Source organism: Lycium ferocissimum, unplaced genomic scaffold (genome assembly GCF_029784015.1).
Source record: "Lycium ferocissimum isolate CSIRO_LF1 unplaced genomic scaffold, AGI_CSIRO_Lferr_CH_V1 ctg5136, whole genome shotgun sequence".
Classification (NCBI taxonomy): Eukaryota; Viridiplantae; Streptophyta; class Magnoliopsida; order Solanales; family Solanaceae; genus Lycium; species Lycium ferocissimum.
The window spans coordinates 33,254-48,712 of record NW_026725878.1 but is presented as its reverse complement, the minus strand read 5'-3'; the positions used below and the strand labels follow the sequence as shown (position 1 = coordinate 48,712).

Below are 15,459 nucleotides of genomic sequence, written 5' to 3'. Positions count from 1 at the left end.
AACTCCAAGAGAGCTTAGTTCATTGGTTATATTTGTGAACCTATTGAACATGTCTTAAAGGGATTCTCCTTCATTCATCTTTAAAAAGCTCACATTGTCTGTTTAATAGGGCAATCTTGGCCTTCTTGACCTGAATTGTTCCTTCATGTATGGTTTGTAGGGTGTCCACAGTTCCTTGGCAATTTTACATGAGTATATTTTGCTTTATTCATCAAGTTTGATGCCACATATAAGCAACTCCTTTGCTTTGGCATTCTTCTGGACTGCCTTGATAGCTTCTTCTTTGTACTCCCTCTTTCTCTGGTGATATCTTTCTTGCCTTTGTCGTATGTGGTCATAGGACTCACGATGATATCCCGTAATTCAAGATCTTCACCAATTATGAAGTCTTGCATCCTTGCTTTCCACCCGTCGTAATATTTGCCATTGAAGCATAGTGGTCTTGTTGTTGATTGGCCTTCTTGAACTCCAGGAGGTGAAATTGTCACACCCTAGCAATGGTAGGGCATGACGGGCACCCGACTCTTATCAGAGTCGAGCGAACCCTTAGACATTCGCTTTATCAAAACCTGTCATTTCAAAAACTTTTAAAAAAACATAAAACTTTTCCAGATAGAAATCATCATCTTTATGACGATTATGAAAACCGTCAATCAAATAAGTACTTTAACCAATTGAAATCATCTAAAATACATACTCTTTTAAAATCCACAAATGACTCAATTGACATCACTTTGTCGACATCTCGACAAACATACTACAGGACACTGTCTGCAAAAGTCTCTAAGAAGTAAACTGAACAGTATGAGTCAGGACAGGGCCCTGACATACCCATAATCATACATATCTATACATGACTCAAACGCATCCGTAATGAGGTGGAACTTGCCAATCCCGATTGACGTCCAAGCATCCTAGCTATACACTTAACCCGCCAAACAACTGGGTCGCGGGCACGAACGCAGCGTCCCAGCAAAAGGACGTCGTAACGGATAATGTACCGAGTATGTAAGGTGGTAACAAGTCATAATCATAATTTGACTTAGGAGAGAAGAAATCACAATCTAACTCAATACCATAACCTTTCGCCGGGAAAAAAACATAAAATGGGCACACAAAGTCTCAAAACAATCTTTAAGTAAATAATGCAATCCAACACAGATGCCGCTTCCGACATGTTAATAGAATGGTCCCTTCGGACAGCCGCTTTCGGCTAGTATCACAATAGTCCCTTCGGACGGCCGCTTCGGGCATAATAATGATGGCCCCTTCGGGCAGCCGCTTCCGGCTTAATAATGATGGCCCCTTCGGGCAGCCGCTTCCGGCTTAATATCACCATCATATCAACACAAACTCAATCCACAAATATCAATTTCAATTCATATCATAAGTCACTAATCAAGTCATCACAATCCGCTATTGGCCTTAGTCTTTCATAAGAAGTTATCAAATTTGTATCTCACTAGACTTAGGAGGACATACTTCCAGGTTTGAGGGTAGAATTGCTATGAAATTCTTACTACTTATGTTCTACTCAATTTCATCTTATTGCCCTACCCAAAGAATAAATGATCATATCAATACAAAGGGATGATACTATGGAATGTAAACATAAATCGTAAATGAAATGAAGTAGTAAAATCTCGCGCCCCCTTCGGAGTGGTTTTGAAAATCAAACTTTATGTTTCCTTTAGTATAAAACTCATTTCCTCGAAATCATTAGTAAAATCATATACGCAACTCAACTTGGCATCTTATGGGTGTTCCGCCGGAACGGAATAGAGTACAATATCAATAAGCCATCACAAGAAACATTTAGACCTTACTCATCCAAGAATGGAATCATATGGAGTACATATAGAATGGATAACAACAAGAATCATGCCAAAAAAAGAAAGGTTCGCCTTACATACCTTTGCCGCTTTCCAGCTAACCACAGTCCATCTTCGGGTCACGCTAATCTATCAACAATATCAATTTACCAACAATCAATCCAATATATATCCTTATAATCAATCCCTTAAACTTATATTTATTTCTAACAGAATTTCGACAAAGATTTCCTTTATAAACTGGACAACCCCGAAAATCCAATTCAGCTAAATTACCAACAATCAATATACATCATAACTTAGATATTTCCATCCATTTAACTCCACTAAAACAGCCCCACCTTCATAAACTTACCAAAAATGCCAAACGAGTTTTTAACATTATTTCCTCCGTTCTAATCCGTTAAAACTCTAAATAAACACTTTAATAGCATAAAAGGAACCTTATGCATGCCTTGGCAGCAGCTCAACCACGAAAATATCATCCCCCAAGATCAATATTTAGCTTAAAACGACGACGACAACTCGTATTACACTTTATCCTTCACGAGCCTCGGGATTCGGGGCCTCGAACTTGATCGAACCCTTGTTTTATCTCTCTAAACTCGCCTCACTCTCTCTCTACCATGTTATGGACCTTTGGTATGAAAATGAGGCAGATAAGGCTGAAAATTTCCCTTAAATAGCAAGGGAAGTGGGCCTGACCCGACTTGGAGTCGGGTTGGGCTGAGCCCACCAGCCTAGCTTTGATCTTTTTTTCGCCTTAAAACGTCCATAAATTTTTATATCTATGTCACATGAAGGCCCACAACCTATGGTTGGAAATGTATTTCAATTATCTACAACTTTTATTTTTTGAGTTTTCCCAAATTCCCAAATAATGATGGGGTTATGGCCACCCGAAGTCAGATCACCCGAAAACGTAATTTAAAAACATCTTTTTGGAGGGCTTACACTTGGATTTGGCTCAAGGGTCCTTCTTGAGTTGTGTTTAACTTCACATGTATTGTCCATATAACTTGTCATACGTCCTTTATAAAAATCCCATCATGTGGGCCCCACCTCAGCTTACGGTTACGAGGGCTATATATCTTTTAACGTATCATTCCAATCATATTGTACGAATTCCAAATATCATACTCATGCTATCCTCATGCTAATACAATAGAATTTCATCCTTTATACTTATAATACTTGCTCCTCCTTGAGCTCACATTAAGCCATCTGCAGCCTTAGTAAAGCAAAATTTTTTTTGGGGTGTAACAGAAATCATCTTAAATCTTTCAAGGTGCTAGCATTTATCGAAAGATTTAGCTATGATATCAATTATTAGTTCAGCTGCGACCTATGCACTCAAAGAACCAGGTTCTTTGAGCAGCTATGCAAGAACGTAAATTTCAAAATAAGTAAATCAATACAAGAATTTCCATGTGGAGAACTCTTTGCTCAAGCGACGAAAAAACCACGACCTAACTCTTATAGGATTTCTCAAAGGGATTCCCCTTCATTCATCTTTAAAAAGCTCACACTGTCTGTTTAATAAGGCAATCTTGGCCTTCTTGACCTGAATTGTTCCTTCATGTATGGTTTGCAGGGTGTCCACAGTTCCTTGGCAGTTTTACATGAGTATATTTTGCTTTATTCATCAAGTCTGATGCCACAAATAAGCAACTCCTTTGCTTTGGCATTCTTCTGGACTGCCTTGATATCTTCTTCTTTGTACTCCCTCTTTCTCTGGTGATATCTTTCTTGCCTTTGTCGTATGTGGTCATAGGACCTCATGATGATATCCCGTAATTCAAGATCTTCACCAATTATGAAGACTTGCATCCTTGCTTTCCACCCGTCGTAATATTTGCCATTGAAGCATGGTGGTCTTGTTGTTGATTAGCCTTCTTGAACTCCAGCAGGTGAAATCATTTTAAATCTTTCAAGGTGCTAGCATTTATCGAAAGATCTAGCTGTGATATCAATTATTAGTTCAGCTGCGACCTATGCACTCAAAGAACCAGGTTACCAGGTTCTTTGAGCAGCTATGCAAGAACGTGAATTTCAAAATAAGTAAATCAACACAAGAATTTCCATGTCGAGAACTCTTTGCTCAAGCGAGGAAAAAATCACGACCTAACTCTTGTAGGATTTCTCAAACTCTCCAATAAACACGAGCAACTTTTAGAAGTACAACGACTTGTACACCTAAGGAACTATTCCTAATAGCCCCTACCCAACTCTCTCTTCCTCAACAATTCCCACAATTGTTGGCTTTATAGCTACTCTCTCTTCAATGACTCTACCCAGTCAATGAAGTCTCTTACAAAACACAAAACAAGACCTACTATAATCACTAGGAATGTAAATAAGATCTTGTCTTGGAACCACAAGAATCTAACTACTACAACTCAAGAACAGTATAAATCTTAATAGGAAGAGGTATTTTGACGTTGTTGTAGTTGGTACCCTCGAGACTCTTTGCGTTGACTATGCTCTCACTCTGATGTCTCTCTCTTTGGTTGTGGTTAAATTGCCACCTTCGATTCTCCAAATTCAACCAAGACTTGATTTAATTAATTGTACGAAATCAATCTTTGTTTGACATGGATTTCCTTCTTCGCGCGTATTCAACAAACTTTTCCTATTTCCAAGCTAATTACATGTGCTCATTTTATGGTAATATTTTCATATCTTGAACTCCAATTCCCTGAATAATTGGAATGAGTCAAAATTCCATTTCTCCAGGTCTGCACGAAATAGCTTCTTCAAACAGTCTCTAGCTCCCCATCTAAAGGACCAGTTCCTCGAGTTGTGTCGCATTACCAGTTACTTTTGAAGATCTGTTAAGGTTTTGGTTCTTGTACATCTTCATTCATTCCTCCTTGTACATTAATTGTCGCTTGTACATATTTTGTCAGTCATCAAAATTTCATTTAAGTTGTTGAACTATTATTGAGACCACAACATCTCAACACAAACTATTTGTCAATTGGACATCCCTACAAAATGTTTGTCCTTTCTATTGAAGGGTGATGCGTAGGCTACAAGCATCACGATTCCATCGTGAAGCAATGGCTTGGAGATGGACTATACATTGTGAAAAAAAAAAAAACGGCTAGCAGCCGCAAGTGTTGGGTAGCTAGATCAGGCCCCTCCGCAGTACTCACAAACAGTACATTTAGAGAACATCGGTAAAATTTGGTTTTTGGTGGTTTTTGTTATTGTTATTTTTTCATAAAAGCAGCTGCACTTCACTGGATTTTTCTCTATTTATCCGGTTGGAGTAGCATTATTGAGTGAACGTTGAGACTATTAACGCGTAGATAAAAACATTTGACATCCTGAGACAATAAACTCATGATTTGAGAGTACTGGTAGAACAGGTTCAACCGGACAGAGCTACTGCTTCCAACTGTTGTGCTTCTAAGTTCTAAGAAAAAGAAAAGGGTGCATGTCAATCTGCAACTTTGAGCCCTTTATATGCTTCAATGGATGATGCTGCTTAATGAAAGTATCAGCATAACATTCACAGATAAAGAATAAGATTAAATCCAAAATCCACTACAGATTTGCTGAAATCAAGTGAGTATATGCCATAGCTCCCATTACATTGTTCTCACAACTGCTCACAATATTCAACCCAAAGTAGTTTTGAGTGACATCTTCCTAGTGGGCTCTGTGTACATTAAACATACGTTTTGACTGATTTGAAAGTTGGAATACACATTCATCTCCAGGCTTAAGCCCATAAAATGCAGTAAATAATGCCCAGTTTCTGGCCAAAACCTTAGAACCGAAATTCTCATGATACATGACAGGCCAGGGTCTATCATCCGGTCCTTTGAGATAAATAGTAATCCTTCCCATCTTTTTCCTGCTCGCCAAAACTTGTGGCCAGCTTTGTGGTAATTCCTGCACAGTAATTTAAGGAGGTCTAAATTCAAGGACAGGGAGGAGAAGAAAATCATATACACTCGGGGAATCAAAAGAAAAACTTAGCCAAATACAACAGTTAAGCACAATATGGAGTGGACTACGTTGTCTTAAGGAGAAAGGTTTATGCCTTAAATCATGGCAAAAAGAAAAAGAGAAAAAGAATGAACAGTGTAGTCAGGTGATTAAAAGTCCCAAGTACTCAAATAGCAATGGAACGCAGGCCCTGCTTTACAGAAATTGAGATATATCTCCTTTGAATTATAGTTCTACAGAACACCAGAACTTTTTCTCCCTGAGAAATAGAGGCAGCACGTCCACTCTTCATAGCATAAGAACTTTATTGAAATCAAGCCATTTGCTATGACCAAGAAAATAATGTCCATTGCCAATCAAGTTGACTAGGTTCTTTGAAAAAGATGGCCATTTCAATCACAAAGGATTCTCATTAATTTTAGATTAAAGAAAATACAAATTTCACCATCAGAGTGGTGCTTACAATCAAAATTAATACATTTAATTAGTTACGACTCTGCGGTGATTTCATGATCCTCATTTTATATAAAGAATCTTGCACTGAATTAGTGATATTGGCTTGCAATCATATTTTTTATTCCTTTTCAACATTTTGTTTTATTTTTTTGATCCTTTTCAACATTTTACTTACAAAGTAATCAGCCCTTGTCCTCGATCTTCATGAATTATTGTAAATATTAAAGAGTATTTAGGCCAAAAGCATGCTTACAAAGATGTGTTAATTCCCCTATAATATATCTTTCTTTAATAATTTTTTTTAAACCCCCCCCCCCCCCTCCTCTCTCCAACTTGACACTAACCCTGAACCTACCGGTCGTGGGTGGAGGTGCTTTACCAACTAAGCAACCCTCACTTGTCATCTTTCTTTAATTTAGGTGAAAGAAAACAGTACTAAGATGCATGTCACTCCAATGAACACTCTAGATAAACACATTCAGGCAGTGCATATGGTGCAGGGAAGAAATCAAACAAATGAAATTCCTCAAAATCCAACTAATAGCAAAAGGAATGATATTTCAGCAAGATCTTCACCAGAAAATTTCGATCATCCACCTGCAGCAAACATGAGAAGCTGCCAGCATCAGGAAATGATGTGTCACCTGAATCAGCAGGCTCACTTTTTATAACTTTGTTATTACCACTTACAGCCTCAGGATAACGTTGACCATCCTTCTTTGTTCTTTTTGGCTCTTTTCCTGCATTTGTTCATGCAGTATACATCAAATAAGAATGTAGCAGGAAGGATGGTGAAAGGGACTCAACAGTGAATGCATGCATGTGATGATGAGCAGCTATGAGAAAAGGATATCAAAATCAAATGAATTATAAACTAAATATGAAAATGTTATACCATTTAACTTTTTAGGAGGACAACATGCTTTCACTGCCACCTCTCTCAGTTCTCGCTTATCTACTCTTGTTTCCTTACCTGCATGATGCAAAACCCCTGACTTAACAGGTAGAAATCCAAAAACACGATAAAATGGAACTTTTAGTCTAACACAGAATAATAAGAATACATTTAAGACAGAAGAACAAGAAAGATGTGCTTAATATGAGAGACTAGAAGCTTCCCAAATTGAGATGCTTCATTGGACTTCTCTCTCGTAACTTGATTGCTACTGGTGCAATGACTTTCTTTATCATATAACCAAACCAAATTACTGCCTAATAAATCATTTCATCGTGTTGTTGAAAATACATATTGGAGCAAATCAATGTAAATCACATATTTGCTTGGAAAATGAGGAAGAGGAAGGAAATTAAGGGAAACGTACAAAATTTTCTTTTGCTTCTTTCGTTTAACTAAGGAGGATAAGAAGTGGAGAGAGAGTGAGAGATCATTTTTCTATTACCCCCACTAAAAATTCTCTCACTTCCCTTCTATTTTCCCTCTTTGAATATTTCCCTGCCATTGTTTCCAGACACAGTAAAGATATTAAGAAAACATGACATATATGAAAGGGGGAAAACTACCCTTGCCACCATTTTCAGCTGATTTCAGAGATGTGCTAGAGATAAGACCCATATGATGGCCATTTTCATCTGTTTGGCCCAAAAGTGAAATATCGTTTACTGGTTCAGAAATTTTTTCAGTCTGAGTGATTTGTGCGTCAAGGAAGGGTGCAAACTCCATCTCAACAGGAGGGGCATCTACTGAACTTGATTCCCTTTGTGATACCGAATCGGTGTGATTGCGAGGTCCATTTTCACCTTGTGGAACATCGCTGGTTCCTTCTTCTTGGGGAACTATTTGTCGCTCTCCAGTGTCAGCATCAAAAGTTGCCCTTTCAGACTCTGGTACAGCAGTAACTGAGGGTGCTGAATTCCATTTTTTCCTCAAATTTATGTCAGTTTTACATTGGGAAGTTTCTGTACAATTAGTTCTCGGTCTTTTCTTCCCTGTACGGGTGCCATTGTAAAAGTTGATCTTTAGACAACCACTTGATCCAAATATTTGAACAACAAAGTGCTGACCCTGAATGTAGTGGAAAACCAAGAAGTCTCCCATTTTCAGACCATGTTCTGATGAAAATTTATGCCATCCTTCTCGAATTGCAAGCGAACCATTATGATTACATATTCCCACCTTCCATCGCCGTCCGCTTGAGTCCTCCAGATAAGTTTCTTCATTAGTCAAGTGAGATACCAATCGAGCAAATCCAGGGGGAAAGTACTGAAAAGTTTGTAATTAGAATATGGATTGCTATAAACTGATATGGTACTCAACATCGCTAAAGAAATAAGTTACCCACCACACCATTGGAAGCATTTGATTGTACATGGAGCATTTGGTTTTCAGTAAAAAAAATTTAGACCAATCATTTGATTGTACATGGAGCTTCGTCTTATTTCTCTGTCTACAAATCTACGTAGGGCTGTAAAACTTCAAAAGATTCAAATGTCCCATTAGCGAGTAGGCACTGCAGTAGAATATTGGAAGAATTTATATGGATCACAAGTTGCAGTTGGGCTGTAAAGGAAACAAAACAAGGACTGAATTTATTGATGGAGATTATCTCGCTAATGTTCCCATTCCTTTCTTTTATTTCCTATTCTATAGGAAATGTAACCTCTACGAAGTTTGAAACATGAGAATGCTAAGATTGACAGAACTTCTCATTCGACAATTCAAATGACATTATAAAGTTTCTCTTTATCTGAAACCAACGCTCAACCCTAAATGCAGCCAAGGCTGAGTTTTTTAAAAGAATAATATGATAGATGAAGATGTAATACACATTACTAAAAAAGGAGGTTTAAGTAGAGGAGTTTTAGTGTTTTACAGGAGTGCAATGCAATAGGAAGATACAAAACAAATAGAAGTTATATGTAATGGTTGTAAGACCATTAATATTGTATGAGAGCATATGTTGGGCAGCTAAAGCCAGAGTGTCGTAGAACTGCAGATGTTAAAATTGGTGTGGAATTATACAAGGTTGGATAAGGTTAGAGATAATCAAATCAGACAAACTATGCAAGCAGTACACATAAAAGATGAAATGAGAAAAGGTCGTCTGAGATGCTTTAGCCATGTTCAACATAGTATTATAAGTAGATAGCTCCATAGGTGCGACAGTGTATTAATTAAATGTGCTAAAAAGAAATGAGGTAAGCCTAGAAATATGAAAAGAAAGAAAGCTTCTCTAGATTAACCTCCAAAATACAAGCTATTGGATGTAACAAGTAATTTTGAAAAATACAAGAACAAATTAAGAAAATATTGTTATTGAAATCAATGCTTTCTTTAAGAATGGTTTAAAGTAAAAAACAAAAAAGAAAGAAAAAAACAAGTTTAAGATCATATTATACCAGAACTTTGGAGAAGCGCTTGTCGATCATGACTTTGAAGAAAGAGCAAACAATTGGTGAGGGATCCCTTTGTCCATGTATCAACACGCACGTGCGCGTGCACATTTCACATGCTTCATTCTGGTGAACCATCTCTCCTCTCTGGACAAAGTACGTTGTCTTCCACCAAATTTCTTCCCCCTGCATAGAGAAAATACAAAGTTCATGTAAATATTGGTTTGACATGGTCCAGCGGAAGGGAGGAGGAGGCACATCGGGATGCCAAGAATTTGTTCAGAGGCCACTAAATCCTGAGACTGATGGAACATCTTTAAAGCAATGAATAAAGATTCAGCAAGATGGGTCCCCGAGGGACTTGGAGATCCCAGGTCTGTATAACATTTCAACAATCCATGTGAGCTCATATGCTTCAACTTCAATGCAGGTTTACATGCAGATGTACTTGTCAAGTTGCTTAGTGAGGTGCAAGCAAACTGGCTTCTCATTAAAACGAATCAACAACATTGTTCATCTCCTTTTTTTCATAAACGGGCCAGCTTGCATCCCTGAACAACATTCTCTTTCCCATTGCGCAAGTACTTATTATTGTTGTTTATATTATTATTAATTAAAAAAAATGTTGTTTATAGTATTATCTTGTTTTTGAATAATTTCATTAGAAGTTGCATGAATTTAATAACATAATATATTCACAAGGCATAATTGGTGATATAGTTGGAAAACAAAGTTGTCTTAAATTATTTTTATGAGTAATTATTGATAAATCTAATCATTACGGCAGTTAAGGAAATTTTAGTAAACTTATCAGTTATGGTATAGAAAAGGACCAAAATGGTCTCTTACCTTTGAGGGTAAGTCTAAGATGATCCCTTAAATATGACATGGTACACTTATAGTCCATTATGTATGTCAAAATGGTACAGTTTTGATACTTCCAGATGGAAGCCATCTATTTCTAACGATTACCACTTATAATGTTAGGAAGTATCTATTCTGACCCATTAATGTACCAAGCCCCCTCTTTTTATCCGGATATCAAACCCCCCCCAAATTCCTTCTAATGTCAAGGTATTATAATAGAAGTAGTTAGCTTTGTGGATTCACCAGAACTCGTAAATAGAAGAAAGAAAAGATCAAATCTTCAACTGGGTAAGAGAGCAAAAATGATAAAAGACCCACATAACTCGAAGAAAGACAAATAAACTTTGTGAGTGATTACATTCCGTTATAGTAACAAGTTTCAAAAAAAAAAATGATTATATTCCATCACTCTGTTTACCTTTCTCCCTTAGTACGAAAGTCTTTCTCTATGACTTGGTTCAATTCTACTATTTTTTGCTTCCCTTAAATAAGCGGCCCCTGCATTTTCTTCACCTTTTTGCTTCACCCAGTTGTTTTCATAACTCAGTAGCAGCAAGCTGATCATGCAGCCATTAGAAAGAAGAAAAGGAACAAAGAGTAGTATAAACGATGAAGTATTTGTGTACACTGCACAACTATTCTCATTATTCTTTTTTTTTTTTTTTTCATTGTTGTGCATGCCAAATATAATCATAAATCATAACTCATAAGCTATGATGACATATATCTGACTGTTCTTTCTCATTCTCTCTCTTTATGTTTTCTGGGTTTCAATCTTTTATTAAGCAACAACAACAACACACCCAGTGGATGTGGGGACGGTGGGGAGTACGCAGACCTTCCCCTACTTTGTGTAAGTAAAGATGTTGTTTTCGATAGACCCTCGTCTCAAGCAAAACGTTTTCAAAAACATGTTTGACAACTACAAGAGTAAAAGCTATGATGAAAATACTGTACAAAAGAAAAGTACTGACAGTCAAACTAGTAAAGATAACCCAAGTAAAAGAAACAATAATAGTAATAGATTGGAGAATAAGATAATAATAGACTTATAAATATGATACCGATAAGTAGAAGAGGGAACAGACAGGGTGCTCTAAGCTAGAACCATACTCTCCCACAGGAAAGAGAAATCGCCCGATCACCTACTAACCCTCTACCCTAATTCTCGACCTCCATGCTTTCCTATCTAGGGTCATGTCCTCGATGAGCTGAAGATGTATCATGTCATGTCATATCATTTCTCCCTAATTCTTCCTCAGTCTACCTCTACCATTCTTAGATCTCTCACTGCCAACCTCTCACACGTCCTCACTACGGCATCCGTGCTCCTCCTCTTTACATGCCTGAACCATCTCAGTCTCGCTTTCCCATCTTGTCCACCACTGAGGTACTCCCACTTCGTCGTGTATATCTTCATTCCTAATCTTATCTCTTCTAGTGTGCCCAAACATCCATCTAAGCATCCTCATCTTCACTACATTCATCTTCTGAAAGCGTGAAAGCTTGACTGGCCAACACTCTGCCCCATACAACATAGTTGGTCTAACGACTACTCTATAGAAATTACTTTAAGTCTCAGCGGCACATTCTTATCACATAGGACACCAGATGTAAGCCTTCATTTCACTCATCCCATTCCAATACGATGTGTGACATCATCATCTATCTCCCCATTTTCTTGGATTGACCCAAGATACTTAAAGCTTTCTCTCTTAGAGATGACCTGTGTATCCATCCTCACTTCCCCATCTGCCTCATGCGGTGCATCACTGAACTTGCACTCCATGTACTCTGTCTTAATCCTGCTCAACATGAAGCCTTTAGACTCTAGGGTATGTCGCCAAACCTCGGGCTATCGTTAACTCCGTCGCATGTCTTGTCAATCAATTCTATTCATCTACAAATAATATACACCATGGTACTTCCCATTGAATATACCGTGTCAATTCATCCATTACCAAGGCAAATAAAAACGAGCTAATAGTTAATCCACGGTGCAACCCTATCTCGACTGGAAAGTGTAAGTGTCAATCTTTTATTAACTTATTTCCTAATATTATACCGGCTTTTGTGACAAACGCAGAGAAAATCACAGGTGAATAAATTTTCATTTTTTTCTTCTATTTTGCTTTATGATGTTGACATTTTTTCTTTGTACAGTTGTTCAGAGTCATCACCCTACAAGCCTAATTAGCAGAAAATGCAATGGCGAGGCCAGATCTAAGCTGGGAGAGAAAGCCAATGAAGAAAGAAACAAATACCTGATGATAACGGGGTCAAGCTTGCTGGATGGTTCTCACAGATTTGGGGGGAGAAAAGATTTGTCCATTAATTTTTTTAGCAAGAGAACCGTTAGAAAGAGATGGTTTCCGACTGGGAGTGCCAAAACTGCACCACTTTGACATATATAAGGATTTATTAGTGTACCATATACACAACCGGAGCTAGCCTTAAGCTATAGGTTCGTAACTTTAGCTCAAAACCATGTATTTGTATTAGAAGTTTCATTTAATATGTATAGATAACATTTTTTTGCGCGGAGTGCCCTTCTTTGGGGTGGTCTTTAAATTTTGCCCCTCATATTTGTGGTCTTTAAATTATGCCCCTCATATTGTTGGTCTTTAATTTTTGCCCTTCGCATTGTAACTTTGAGCTTTCGCGCCGAAATCATGAGGTTCTGAGTTCGAACCCCCGCTCAAGCATAAATTTAAAAAAAAAATCGCAAGACAAGGTTTGGGTCGCGTGTATGGGGACCCGCATACTTTTGTTAAGGAATTACAAATTTTATGCCGGACCGGATACTAATGCCTTATGGGCGGATTTGGCATAAGTATGCGGTCCCAGATAACTTTGATAATTCCTTCACAAAGTTATGCGGTGGGGGCATACTTTTAATGGGCAAACTTTTTATGGGACCGGATAACTTTGAAGGAATTATCAAAGTTATGCCGAACCCGATACTTATGCTAAGTCTGCCCATAAGGCATAAGTATGCGGTCCGCATAACTTTGGTAATTCCTTCACAAAGTTACGCCGGGGGGGGCATACTTTTTAATGGGCAAACTTTATGCGGATGCGGATAAACTTGTGAAGAATTATCAAAGTTATGCTGGACCCCGCATACTTATGCCAAGTCTGCCTATAAGGCATAAGTATGCCGGGTCCGGCATAACTTTGGTAATTCCTTCACAAGTGTATGCCGTTGGGGGCATAGCGAAATTTAAACTCTGCCTTGCGAATTTTTTATAAAATTTTGACTCCGCGTGGTTTCGAACCTGGAACCTATGGGTTTTAGCCGAAGGGCAAAATTTAAAGATTTCAAATATGAGGGGCAAAATTTAAAGACCACCCCAAAAGAAGGACAATTCTGCGAATTGCCCTATAGATAATCTATCTAGAACCTAATAAGCAAAAATAGAAATTGTGATTCAGAACCCGTAAACTAAAATTCTTGGCTCCGCCTATGACCATATCATATATAAGGATCATTTACCCTCAAAGATGACTGACAATTTTTTTCCTTTTCTCAGTTATGGTACAACACGATGCAGTCAAACCAAGCCATAAAGAAGTTATTAAACCACAACAAACAATTCAATCTATCCAAACGTTATATGCACAAAAAAAAAATAGGAAACGGTGAGTAACAACTGTTGGATGTTGCATCTATTACTGCTACAGTTTTTTAAAATAATTAGTTGTTTAGTTGTAGGAGCAGTATAATAATTGATTTACTAGAATATAGTTGAAGTAAAAGTTTCAATACTTTAGTTGTAGGAGGAGTGTACTACTTTATTTATGTGGTTGTTTGAAGTCTTAGGGTTAATGAAATTTAAGAGACAGATTTTCATCCATATTTTAAACTCTGGTTGCTGCTAGCATCTCTTCAAAAAACCTAACCGCGGAAAAAGTAACCAATAAATGAAATTTAAGAAGCAGATATTCATTAGTATATTAATCACTTGGGAAAAATCCTGACAAAAACCATTCAAACAAGCTGTAAAAGCACAAAGCACATATAGAGAAAGCAGCAAAAAGAAAAGGTCGAAGTTCAATCTGGAATCATTTTAAAGGCAAAAAAAAAAAAAAAAAAAACGGGGGATGAGATATCCCAATGCAGCCATGATTTTAGGTTTTTGTTTTAAAAATAAAAAAAGATTAAAAGAAATAGAACTTAGATTCTTGTGCAGATTTTTTTTTTCTTATAGACATTTAAGAGGGAGGAAAAGAAAAATGAATACCGTTTGAGAACTCCAAAAAAGGTTTACTAGGTCACAACTGAGGAACCTGTACTTGTCTTTCTCCTAGGCTTGCACGCCTTCTTCTGGTGCAAGTACAATACAAGGAGCAAAGTTGGTAGGAGTAGTAGTAGTAGAAGAGAGGACCCAACTGGTTCCTTAATAGTTTGGTGTTAGTCCTTCATATAGGCCACACAGCCGCAACACTACCGTACGTTTCTAGAACTTGACCACTTTTACTCCGCGTTCGGCCCCTAGGATTTGGGACCCAATTTCAAGTTGGGAAAAGGTTCAAGAATATCCCTCTAGTTTTATTTATGGGAAATGGGTCAAAAATACGATTCTACCTTATTTAATTAGCTAAACTTTATCTTCCATTAGTAATTGTGAACAAAAATACTCTTATCGTCACCTATACACCTAATTTTGACGGATTCCCTCATATTAAACCCAATTCACAATTTCACTTAAAATTACTCATTTTGAACGGACCCCCCCCCCCCCCCAAAATGAACCCGACCCGTGACCCACCAAATGGAAAGAAAACGATATCAAAATAAATGACTCGTGTTCTTTCTCAAAAACTTCACCAAAAATCCCGAGGAGGGTTCTGGTGATCGGAATATTAAAGGGTTTAGGTTCATTTTTTGGTGTTGGGAAGAAGATATTTCGAAGGATTTTGCCATCGTTGTTTTAGTTCGTGTTTCAGTATAGTCGGCACTCGGCACTTGCGGACTCCACTGTGCCATTTT

The 15,459-nt window shown here is 37.6% G+C and overlaps 2 protein-coding genes across 5 annotated transcripts; both read right to left on the bottom strand.

Annotated features, from left to right (window-relative positions):
• Positions 1-5,325: 5,325 nt before the first annotated feature.
• On the bottom strand, positions 5,326-14,997 carry LOC132044734 (uncharacterized). Of its 4 annotated transcripts, XM_059435236.1 has the most exons (8): positions 14,711-14,990; positions 12,731-12,865; positions 10,885-11,023; positions 9,606-9,785; positions 7,770-8,469; positions 7,144-7,221; positions 6,825-6,988; positions 5,326-5,735 (listed from the first exon to the last, which is right to left on the bottom strand). In XM_059435236.1, exons 4-8 carry the CDS (start codon positions 9,735-9,737, stop codon positions 5,490-5,492), a joined length of 1,320 nt encoding a protein of 439 aa, XP_059291219.1. In that variant the 5' UTR covers positions 9,738-9,785; positions 10,885-11,023; positions 12,731-12,865; positions 14,711-14,990; the 3' UTR covers positions 5,326-5,489. The 4 variants fall into 4 exon arrangements, with proteins under 4 accessions (XP_059291219.1, XP_059291220.1, XP_059291217.1 ...); XM_059435237.1 differs by lacking the exon at positions 10,885-11,023 and having other exon boundaries at positions 6,846-6,988; positions 14,711-14,997; XM_059435234.1 differs by lacking the exon at positions 10,885-11,023 and having other exon boundaries at positions 14,711-14,989.
• Positions 11,768-12,255, bottom strand: LOC132044733 (uncharacterized). Its single transcript, XM_059435233.1, has 2 exons — positions 12,114-12,255; positions 11,768-11,988 (listed from the first exon to the last, which is right to left on the bottom strand). The coding sequence occupies exons 1-2, from the start codon at positions 12,253-12,255 to the stop codon at positions 11,768-11,770; spliced, it is 363 nt and encodes a 120-aa protein (XP_059291216.1).
• Positions 14,998-15,459: the final 462 nt, after the last annotated feature.

What these genes read in the sequence shown, in the direction of transcription:
- LOC132044734 (XM_059435236.1), bottom strand. Translation starts at nt 9,737, where the DNA reads ATGGTTCACCAGAATGAAGCATGTGAAATGTGCACGCGCACGTGCGTG. An exon ending in AGCGCTTCTCCAAAGTTCTG is followed by an intron (nt 8,470 to 9,605) that starts GTATAATATGAT and finishes CAAACTTTTCAG; the next exon opens with TACTTTCCCCCTGGATTTGC. An exon ending in TGGATGATCGAAATTTTCTG is followed by an intron (nt 5,736 to 6,824) that starts GTGAAGATCTTG and finishes ATTACTGTGCAG; the next exon opens with GAATTACCACAAAGCTGGCC.
- LOC132044733 (XM_059435233.1), bottom strand. Translation starts at nt 12,255, where the DNA reads ATGGAGTGCAAGTTCAGTGATGCACCGCATGAGGCAGATGGGGAAGTG. An exon ending in AGATGATGATGTCACACATC is followed by an intron (nt 11,989 to 12,113) that starts GTATTGGAATGG and finishes TGTATGGGGCAG; the next exon opens with AGTGTTGGCCAGTCAAGCTT.